At 28.3% G+C, this 11,705-nt stretch overlaps 1 protein-coding gene and 3 long non-coding RNA genes across 5 annotated transcripts; all 4 read left to right on the forward strand.

Moving 5' to 3' along the window:
* Positions 1-2,627: 2,627 nt before the first annotated feature.
* Positions 2,628-4,023, forward strand: LOC115237175. The gene is made up of 7 exons (XM_029810060.1): positions 2,628-2,764; positions 2,860-2,958; positions 3,098-3,214; positions 3,311-3,403; positions 3,523-3,630; positions 3,725-3,862; positions 4,016-4,023. Exons 1-7 carry the CDS (start codon positions 2,659-2,661, stop codon positions 4,021-4,023), a joined length of 669 nt encoding a protein of 222 aa, XP_029665920.1. The 5' UTR covers positions 2,628-2,658.
* A 795-nt stretch (positions 4,024-4,818) lies between these two features.
* LOC115237178 lies at positions 4,819-5,520 on the forward strand. Its single transcript, XR_003884317.1, has 2 exons — positions 4,819-4,938; positions 5,477-5,520. It is a non-coding gene; the product is annotated as an uncharacterized LOC115237178 (long non-coding RNA).
* Positions 5,521-8,096: 2,576 nt separating this feature from the next.
* LOC115237177 lies at positions 8,097-10,807 on the forward strand. The gene is made up of 2 exons (XR_003884316.1): positions 8,097-8,242; positions 9,108-10,807. It is a non-coding gene; the product is annotated as an uncharacterized LOC115237177 (long non-coding RNA).
* LOC115237176 lies at positions 8,249-8,987 on the forward strand. 2 transcript variants are annotated; one of them, XR_003884314.1, is made up of 3 exons: positions 8,249-8,561; positions 8,676-8,815; positions 8,905-8,987. It is a non-coding gene; the product is annotated as an uncharacterized LOC115237176 (long non-coding RNA). The 2 variants fall into 2 exon arrangements; XR_003884315.1 differs by having other exon boundaries at positions 8,909-8,945.
* Positions 10,808-11,705: the final 898 nt, after the last annotated feature.

Raw genomic sequence — 11,705 nt, forward strand, 5'->3', positions numbered from 1 at the left:
TTATCGATATCTTTAATGGTTAAGATATAAGCAAAGAATGTATCTGACGCGGAAAATTCCGGCAAAAGCGTCGCAATTTTGGCCTGTTTTAGCACTTTAATAATTCTAAGTTTATTAATTTTAATGCGTCAATCCTTGTAACGAAGATCATGTAGAATAGTGTCTTTCTTGAATAATATCGATATTTTTAACGGTAGACGAGATGTAAGCAAAGAATGTGTTAGACGTGAAGAACCCAGGCAAAAGCGTCACGATTTCGGCCCGCTATGTCGCTTTAATATAATCCAAGTTATATTTATTTCAAAAGGCTAACGCGTTAATCTTTATAGCGAAGAGCACGAACAATAGTATCTTTCTCGAATAACATCTATATTTGGTGATAGCCGAGATCAAAGCAAAAAGTAAATTTTTCGAAGGAGCGATTGTATGTGTAGATAACGACTTCGTGGTGTTCGTTGCCGCCCGCGGACGGGAACGGACGTGTTCAGATACGTTATGCGTGCGTCCTTTGGACTTTATTTTTGAGTTTCTTCCTCTCCTATAGAGGAATTTTTTCAGTTTGTTACTCTCAACCAGTTTTTGGCCGGAATGTGTCGATTCTATTAGATCGGATGTGGCCATAAAAGCAAAGGAAGAAGAAGAACGACTTCTGTGTAAAGCATGACAATTGCTAAAGAATCCAATGTCGTCCAACGGCTGCACTTTTTCTCGTGTTCTGTATTATTGGAATTACGACATTAATGTCTTAATAGTTTTATATTTATGATTCTTTGAACATAATAGCGCGACGAGGTTTTACATTATCGCCATTTTTCGCGTCAGATACATGTTTTGTTTTGATTTCGACTACCATTAAAGTATCGATGTTATTCGAGAAAGACATTATTGTACATGATCTCCGCTACAAGGGGAGTGACGCATTAGAATTTTAAAATTAATAAACTGACGATTATTAAAGCTATATATCTATAGCGGGCCGAAATCGTGACGCCTTTGCCAAAATCGTCCGCGTCAGATAAGACGGGACCTTTACGGAACTTTATCCTTCATTTATAAAGATAAACATTTATAAAGATGTGCATTAGTTTTCATTTTCATCATAACGCGATATCTATAGCAGTCAGTACGTAAGTATGTATGTATCGGGCAGTAAGTCGGCTGTACGCACACACACATGCAAATAGACGTACGCGATCATATCAGTGCGCGGCAGCTCAGTCTCAGTTTGTCGCGTGTGTTTTGTACATACGCGTAACAAGAGATTATCGCGCGCTCAACCGTTAGAACGCGTTATAACACGTTGAAGTCAAAAAACTGTGTTTCTGTGTTTTTAATTTTTAATATATATAGTGTGTCCACATAATGGGACAAAAATATAATGAGAAACGCTTGCCTCTCTCTGTCCGAAGACTTTCCTTAAAAAGAATAAGGGTCAAGAGGTTAGTATTATTTATATATAAGGTATATTTACACAGGGTGTCCGAAAATTCGCGAAACACCCTTTAAGGGAAGGTAGAGGGTGTTATTCTGAACAGAAAAGTCCTGTAACATTTTTTTCTATAACGCTTCATAAAGGAGTTATTATTGAGTAAAGTCTGATCAATCAGCGCCGACTTTTACCTGGGCGCACGTCAGTGAGCCCCGCGCTGCGAAGTGTGCGCCGCCGCACACTACTAGGCACGCGGGGCTCACTGACATGCGCCCGGCTAAAAGTCGGCGCTGATTGATCAGACTTTACTCAATAATAAATTTTATGAAGCGTTATAGAAAGAATTGTTACAGGACTTTTCTGTTCAGAATAACACCCTCTACCTTCCCTTAAAGGGTGTTGCGCGAATTTTCGGACACCCTGTGTAAATATACCTTATATATAAATAATACTAACCTTTTGACCCTTATTCTTTTTAAGGAAAGTCTTCGGACAGAGAGAGGCAAGCATTTATCATTATATTTTTGTCCCATTATGTGGACACACTATATATTAAAAATTAAAAACACAAAAACACAGTTTTTTGACTTCAACGTGTTATAACGCGTTATAACGGTTGAGCGCGCGATAATCTCTTGTTACGCGTATGTACAAAACACACGCAACAAACTGAGACTGATGTGCTATTGAAATTACGCCATTAATATTTTACGAATTGTATCTTTTTCTAAGATGTGTTCATTAAAGGCGGGGCAGCCGTATATAACGTCGCGAATTTGGCCAGTTATATCGCTTTAATAATCGTCATCTTATTAATTTTAAAAATCTAATACGTCAATCCTTGTAGCGGTGATCATGTAGAATAATGTCTTTCTCCAATAACATCGATATATTTAACGGTAGTCGAGATCAAAGCGGATAATGTAACGGATAAATAAAAAGTTTCTATTAAAACTTTTACATATATTTTTGAAAGCAGTTTTTAGAGGAAATCATACAGTATCTCTGTTTATTCGATATAATACTTCAGTGAGATCGTAAAAGGCCGCGCATACGCGTCCATCCGGGTACATCAGATTGTGAGAGCCATAGACATAGTATATCTAGACCGAGCGTTTGTTTTTGTTTAAGGAGTGGGGGCCGATGCCCACGTAGAAAAGGACATACTCTGTAAATTATGTAAAATTCTATAAATCATTTCAAATTTTGTATTCTTGATTTGTTTAGAAATGATATTAACGGATATGGCAGGAGACATAGATACACTTATTAATTACAAAGAATGTGCAAGCGATATGTGCAATAATGAAAGTGTTAATGTACCAACACTCTGTGGTATGTGAATTGTTAAAATCTTCTATTATTCTTCTAAATATGCTTAAATTAAAAGAATTGAATGATAATTTACTTTCATTTTTTTTCTATATTAGATATTAATGAAAAGACTGACTTATCAGTAGATGAAAATAATAAAAATCGTAAGACTGATATGCAGAACCATCCAAAGAAGTTGACTAGTAATGTTTCTGGTATGTAAAATTTTTATTGTAAAAATAGTTTCAGCAAATTTTTTAAATGGATTTTTGTGTTATTATAGATTTGCATTCTGCATTAAATTATGTCAAATTCTATAAAGCATTTCAAATTTTGTATTCTTGATTTTTTTAGAAATGATATTAACGGATATGCCAGAAGACATAGATGCACTCATTAATTTAGAGCTATGTCCAAGTGAAATTTTCAATGATAATAAAAATGTTTTTAATTCATTAACATTTTTCTATGGTTAGTGTATTATTAAAATTTTTAATTAATTTTTTAAATATACTTGTATTGTAGTAGTTAGATGATAATTTGTTTTTATTTTTTTCTATATTATAGGTAAAAAAACAAACTTATCATTAGATGAGAATAATAACAATCATAAGATTGATATGCAAGATCAATCCAAGAAATTGAATTGTAACGTTCCTGGTACGTTAAATTCCTATTGTAAAAGTAGCTTTAACTAATCTTTTTATTATTTTAGATTTGCATTTTGCATAAAATCACGTCAATTTTTGTATATTTTGTATATTATATATTTTTTTTAGAAATAATAATAGTGGACACAGCAAGAGACATAGATGCACTCATTAATTATGAGGAATGTACAAAAATTTGCAATGATAATGAAAATGTTAATATGTTAACACCCCATGGTTAGTGTTTTATTAAAACTTTCAATTAATCTTCTAAATATACTTGCATTCTGGAAGTTAGATGATAATATACTTTATCTTTTTTCTATATTAGATATTAATGAAGGGATAGATTTTGTAGATGACTACAATAACAATTGTAACACTGATATGCAGAACCACATCGAGATATCAACTCTTAATATTTCTGGTATGTATGAAACATATCAAAAGTACATAAAAAAATATAAATGTATATGAAAATCTTTTATATGAAAGTAAAAGTATATTAATGTTTTTACTTGTGTAGTTTGTATTATTATAAAAATAAATTTTTTACGTTTATTTCAATCTCTAATATAAAGTATACAAAATATCTCTTTTAAGAAACATCCAATATTGACAGGTTTCTGAAAATATTTGCAGAAAAAAATTATAACACCAATGTGTTGAAGCAAATATCGATGTAAAAGTATCTTTGAAATGAGAGGCAATTATATATATGTATATATATATATATAATTTATATAAATCATAAAGCTGATTTTTTGTGCGTTTAAGTATGGCAAAATGCACAGTAACGCACAGTATGAAATTGTTATATGAATTACATCATTGATAATTTGGAAAAAAATCTTGCATATCGCATGATCAATATTGTGCATTTTTCTGCATAAGCGCGCCAAATATCTGCTTTATATCCATAAGTTTTAGCCGCCTCGCATCTAAAAATTATTATAGTCCTGATATTTGATATTATGACTTTTGTTTTCAAATTTTATCAGGAATCTATCATTAATTAATCTTACGAGATGTGAGATATTTTGTATCTTATTTTATTTTAGTTATTACGTAGTTAAATCAATATTTGTACTTGTTTTTATTTTATTTATAATTTTTGTTTATACTATTGTACATGCAATGGCTCTGAATCAATAAACGTAGAGAATTGTGTTAAGAGATTAACTTACAGTGTTGCTGGTATGTTGAAGTCAAATTTTATTAGTGATATATTTTATTATTTTATTATTTTCTTTCTAATTTTCTTTTACTGCTGTAAAATTTTCAATATTTATAATTAATACATTTCTAATAATTTTTATAAACTTTTTTATCAGTCATTGCAAATATGTTGAAATATGTCAAAAACTAAGAAATATGCATATATATTGTATAATATATATATATATTTAACACTATTATTTATTTGTATATAATTTATCTGTACGGCTACTTATTATCGAATTATTTCAGATATAACTTCACCTAACACAGAAAAAGTTGCAATACAGGAAAAAGAAGGGGGAAATAAAAAACGGAAACGTTCTAGTGAGTATTTTGCACCTATTTTTATTTGAAATAAAGTTTAATTTATATGAATAATTTTTGGAAATACTTTACTAATGTATGAAACATATAATTTTATAAAAATAATATATTTATTATATAAAATTTTAATGTTTTCGTATTTTTAATTAGACATTTGATTAATTTGATTAATAAATTTGTAATATAGAATTGAGTAATATTTATTTCTAAATTTTTTAAATTTATGTCTATATTCATTCTTATGTATGCACATAGAAAAGTTGCGTTCGGCAATGTAAATCTAAAGCATCGGAAGGCTTTCTCTCTTTCTATTTCACTTTCTTTTTTTGCCCACTCGAATGTAAAAGAGGACTCTGATACCTCAGATTTAACATTGCCGAACGCACCTGCTTTCCAGCAAGGGAAACAATTGACAGAATAAATTGTTTATTTTTGTTATTTGTCGATTATAAACAAAATAAAATGATTTACTGTGTCAACTGTGTTTCTTGTTGAAAAATGTCCATGTAATAATACGCTCTTTATGCTTTCTTTTTAGCATCACCTTATGGAAATACAAAAAGATTGCGTTGGACTGAACATGAAAAAAATGATGCACTTCAGGCATTTGCCAAACATATGGAAAATTTAACTTTGCCTTCTTTAAAAGAAATTCAAGAAATGAAGAAAAAATATATATCTCTGACCAATCGTACATCGCCACAAATAAAAACATGGTTGCATAATAATCAAAAAGCTTTACGAAACTCACGTATGTAATTTTTTTTGGTAAATAACTTTGTCACATACTTCAAATTAATAGCTTAAAGTTCTTGTTATTTATCTAGAAAAAACAGATTAATTGCTAAACTTGATAAAACTTGCTAATATAATTAGCAAATATAGCAAGTATTATAAAAAATTATTAATTTTAAATATTCTGAAAAAGTTCAAAATATTTACCACACAAAAGAATTTAATTAAAAGTTATCTTAAAGAAAAAACAATAATTCTGATATTTTTTTATATTACACATTTGTTATTTGTTTCGATCATTATTCTTATTTCCATTTTGATTTTAATTTTAAAATATTACGATATTATACTTAGTATTAACGATATATATATACAATATTAAATTTAGTATTAACAGAACAAAATATGATACTTAATAATAATATAAATTCTAAATTAAGTTTTATTTAATGATGAATATGAGCAGACTAATAAATTTAATTTCATGCGATAAGTAAAACTAATCAATATTCAAATGATTAATCATCTCGTGTGTTTAGTTCTAATGACATAAGTACAAATAATATATAATATGTGATAACGTATATTTGATGTAAAATAATATATATATTTAATGTAAAATAATATATATGTGATGTATTAACATATTATATTTCATTTTATTTTTTATTTTCAAAATATTACAATATTGATATTTATTATTCAAAAGTATTAACAAAATATAATTTGGTTAATGTTGATAATAATTATAATATGAATTTAAAGTTATATTTTATGTTATAATGATTTTGAATACTCTGATATAATATTTAATTTTATATAATGATAAGTAAAGCTCAGTATTTAGATGATTAATTAACGATGTGTTCTCTTCTAGCAATACAAGTATAATTAATATCTAATATGCAATACCATAACAATATTAAATCATATCATACATGCACGCGCTACATATAAGCACACGCACATGCTTGTACACATAGTTGTGCTTGTGTGTGTATTGTCATCCGTCAAGTTTCTGCCAATGTAAAAGGCTATCTATAATAGACGTAATAAGGCTGTAAAAATATAGAATAAACTGTTTTTCATTAAGTAAATATAAAAAAAACGAGATAAACAATTTTTATATCGCATTCCTTATTTTTTTAAGGTAGTAAAAGAGAATATGAGAATTACCCGTTTTTATTTCAATCAAAGATTTTATTTAATACTTTTACAGTCTTCTTACTACTTTCAGTTATGTCCATTGTAGACAGCTCTTGATACATTTTTAATATGCGCTTAATACTTATACTACAGCATATTGTATGTCTATATCGATTTTGTGTTTAAGATCTATTGATAGAATGAAGAGTATGCTCACGCATGATTTATATAGCTTTATAAACTAGATAGCTTTATAAACAAGGAATTTGTTTCTTGTGTCTTATGCCGGTATATATTCATTTTATATATTTGTACTTATATCTGAGAAATTAACAGCGACATGTACTTCTTTCGGATGTAAAGATATAAATTAGAATATTTTTTAAAGATTAATGTGATTATGTTTGGTAATATTGTTTTGAGAAAACATCGATGCGATTATCATTCCATAATGGTCTCTTTGATTTGATTTTAATATACCTTTACTATAAGATTATTTATCCAATTAAGAAAATATTAATGATAGGTTTTTTATATTATTTATTTCTTTTTCTGTGCTTAATAAAGTTAATATATATATTCGAGATTTGGTGAAAAAGGAAAAGATTGCAAAATTGTGAAGAAAGTACTTCTTAAAAAACAGATCTTAATTATAATATTGCATATCATTCTATTGATTTGTTTGATAACCAAATTACTCTAATTTCCAGGAATAGTATTTTTAACAATTTGTTAAAATCTCTATTTAAGGTCATTCCACAAATGTCGCAAATATCTCATTGCCAGTTGCAAAACGTTTGCGATCCAATCAGTGCCAAACTAGCTCGATACTGATTGGATTGCCAATGGATGCGTTCAGGAAACACAACTGTTGGGTAGCAATCGTACATGATTGGTTCTTACTTCTAGAACCAACAAATCAAACTCGAGTGTGACAAGATAATGGTTCAACGGTTGTGTCTCCTGAATAATTACCTCAGATGCACCTATTGATTACACGACACCTTTAATCGGGTTTAATAACATCCGTAGTTGTAAAACTGGTCAATCACAGCTATTCCTCTGAATAATGGAATGACTGTGATTGGCCAGCATTAGAACTACGGATGTTATTAAACCCGATTAAAGGTGTCGTGTAATCAATAGGTGCATCTGAGGTAATTATTCAGGAGACACAACCGTTGAACCATTATCTTGTCACACTCGAGTTTGATTTGTTCAAAGAGTTGTGGTATGTGTATTAAAATTTTCAATTATTTATAATTATACTAGCGTTGTTCAACTAAAAGTTAAATGATAATTTGTTTGTATTTTTTTAAATTAGATATTAATGAAAGGACAAAATTATTAATAGATGAGAGTAATAATAATCATAACACTAATGTGCAGAATAATCCTAAGATGTTGACTAGTAATGTTTCTGGTAAACTGGCATTACTAGTCCAAACAGATAATCTAACCTATTTTGTTTCTATTCCTGCCTGTTCTGTGTAGTAATTACATTGTCAGCTATATTATTTTCTTAGAAATCAGTAGATCATCTTTTCTTTTTTCTAAAGTTTTATATAAAATATAAAATATAATTATATATACATATAAATATTATTTCTAGTAATGTATGCATTAGTAAAATTTGACAATATGTATTACGTACGCAAGTAGAGAAACATTGTAATTATTGAGAATATAAAATGTAAAAAGAATGATGGACTTAATATTAGCAAGAATTATAGCCAAAAATAGTAAGTTATAATATTAATATACTTAGCTTTTTATTATTTATGTTATTATCAAGATATACAACATCCGAACTTAATATCTGTATTTGTATAAAACAAGTTATTTTATAATTACAGATAACAAAACTTTGTTAGAGGAAATATTACAAAATATATATCGAAATATACCATTTCCATTGTGCAAAAGAATTGACTTAGGAGAAAATAACAGTAGCTATCAATTAAATTACAGAAACGTTTAATTTTAAAGAGTTGTGGTATGTGTATTAAAATTTTCAATTATTTATAATTATACTAGCGTTGTTCAACTAGAAGTTAAATGATAATTTGTTTGTATTTTTTTAAGTTAGATATTAATGAAAGGACAAGATTATTAATAGATGAGAGTAATAATAATCATAACACTAATGTGCAGAATAATCCTAGATGAAATTTGTTTTAATTTCACACAAATTTTTTTAAAATTATTAAAATGTTTTTATTTTATTTTAAAATGTATTTTTTGAGTACATGTAAATATAATCTATTTTTGGTTTTGTTTGATTACAGATAATAATTGCGATGAAGAAGGCAGTGATATAAAATATTTGTCTGCAGAAATTGAATGAAGTTTTTCGGATTATGACAAAGAAACTCATCGGATAATAATATATCTTCTCAAAAGCACAAATCTTACTACAAGCAAATCTTTGTTTAAAAAAGAATGTAATGCAATGCATTCAACTACTTCATATTTAGAGCTTAAAGTCATTAATTTGAAGCAATGATAAAGTTATTTAACAAAAAAGATTACATATATGACTGACATAAATTTTTTTGTTTATTACATGCAGTTATATTTTTATTTATGGCGATACATGATTAGTCAGGGATCTATATATATATATATAGATTCTTCATTTTTTAAATTATTTAAAAAAAAAAGTTAAATTTTTTCCATATGTTTGGCAAATGCATCATGTACAAATTACATAAAAATTTAAATTTTATATTTTCAAGTTTTAACACTATTTTTCATTTATATGTGATTTATGTATACAATTTATGTATACAACTAAATACACTATTATGTAATTTATATATACAACTCTTATTATCAAATTATTTCAGATAAAACTTTATGAAGTGCATCATTTTTTTCTTTTTAGTCCAACGCGATCTTTTCGTTTTTTCATAAGGTGATGCTAAAAAAAAATATATGAGCACTTTCCAGCAAGACACAATTTCACACAATGGATCATTTCATTCTTACTGAATATCAACAAAGATAAAATGATCGCCTTTGTCAACTGTGTCTCATATTGGAAAACTTCCAATGTATACGTATAAAAATAAATATAGACAAAAATTGTTAAAATTTAGAAATATATAAGATTTATTCAACATTACATTACAATTTATTAATCAAATTAATTTATTAATATATTTACTAATCAAATTAATGTCGAATAAAAAAAAACGAAAATTCTTATATTGAAATTTTATATAATAAATATTATTTTTATAAAATATGTTTGATGCATTAGTAAAGTATTTTTGGAATTTTTAATCATATAAATTAAATTTTATTTCAAATAAAAATGGATGCAAAATACTGTAAAATTCCAGTCTTTTTATTATCTTCTTATTTTTCCTGTGTTACAGATTTTGCTGTGTTACTTAAACTTATATCTCAAATAATTTGATAATAAATAGTGGTACACATAAATTATATACAAATAAATAATAGTGTTAAAAAACTTGAAAATATAAAATTTAAATTTTTATATAATTTATAAATCCCATTTACTATTCATTGCTGTTTCATTAATAATATTTTCTGAATCGCTGTTCTGTTCGATTTCGCTATTCGATAGAGATTCATTACTAAAGTCCTCTATGTCTCCCTGCACCGTTTCTAAATATTGTGAGATTTTAACTATATCCCGAACTGCAAGTGGTTGTTTGTAGTGCTCTCGATGTACTTCATCTGCATAAATGTGGCGAGATTCGAAATATCAATCATTGAGATTCATTTGTATACAATGTGTTGCAATATGTTTCCTCAATATTTTACCTCGCAAACTAGTTGAATGCATTGCGTTACATTTTTCTGGGAACCTGTGCATTAGAACACAAGCTCTAAAATATCTATATCCATTTTTAGTAAAACCAGGCAATCCAAAAACGTACGGATTATTTTTTGGTACTTTAGCGTTTTCTCGAAACTTTAAGATAAGTGTAATACATTGAAGTAAATCATTTGAGAGTAAAACAGATACGTTCCAATTTCCCTCTTATAAAATCGTATATTATATTATTACGTACGTTATTACAATTGACAAAATCGGAAAGTGGATGTAGCACGGATATGAACCAATCGGCTGTTTTATCGGCTCCGAAAGTGGAAATGGCCATGTAGTTCTAGGCGGCGTAAAATGGATGTACGTGACGCTAGTGTACAACCTAGAAAAAGCGTTACACGAAAAACGGCAGCGTGGCGACTCTCATTCTTCTCTCTGGTAGAATAGAAGCGAGGAATATTGATATTTCAATAGAGCCAACTTAACTTTTGCTTGTGAATGTAAATAAACATAATCCTTGACAAATTTCTCGTTTATTTTCCATTTTGATAATTAATACGAACAAACGGTAACTATTACAAACATCAACATATAGACTATATATTGACTATATATTGAGGGTTACGAAATAATGAAAAGTAAAAGTTGGCACCATGTACTTTCAAGCGTTTCCACCGCCTAAATTTCGTGTCAATTCGCTGCCACTCCGACAAAGCTTGTAGATCGGAGTAGGAGTGAAATGAACGCAATCAGACGTATTTCCATCGACTTAAATTTAGTCCTACGCCGCACTAAATGTGATTTAATACTTTGGTGGAAACTAGACCAGTGATGTACTCTGTTCCTTGCCAATAAATAGAAGAAGAAGAAGTATTTCTATAAGTCTATGGCCGGTATTCATAGCAGAGAGAAACCTGAGAGGGGCCACGCCGCCGTTTTTCCTGTAATGCTTTCTCTAGCCGGTACAGTGGCGCCAACTGGATCCATTTTAGAGCCGGCGGAACTACGTGGCCGGATCCACTGTAATATGTTATGAAATATATATATTATTTTACATTAAATATATATATTATTTTACATCAAA

Source organism: Formica exsecta, unplaced genomic scaffold (genome assembly GCF_003651465.1).
Source record: "Formica exsecta isolate Colony F162 unplaced genomic scaffold, ASM365146v1 scaffold280, whole genome shotgun sequence".
Lineage (NCBI taxonomy): Eukaryota > Metazoa > Arthropoda > Insecta > Hymenoptera > Formicidae > Formica > Formica exsecta.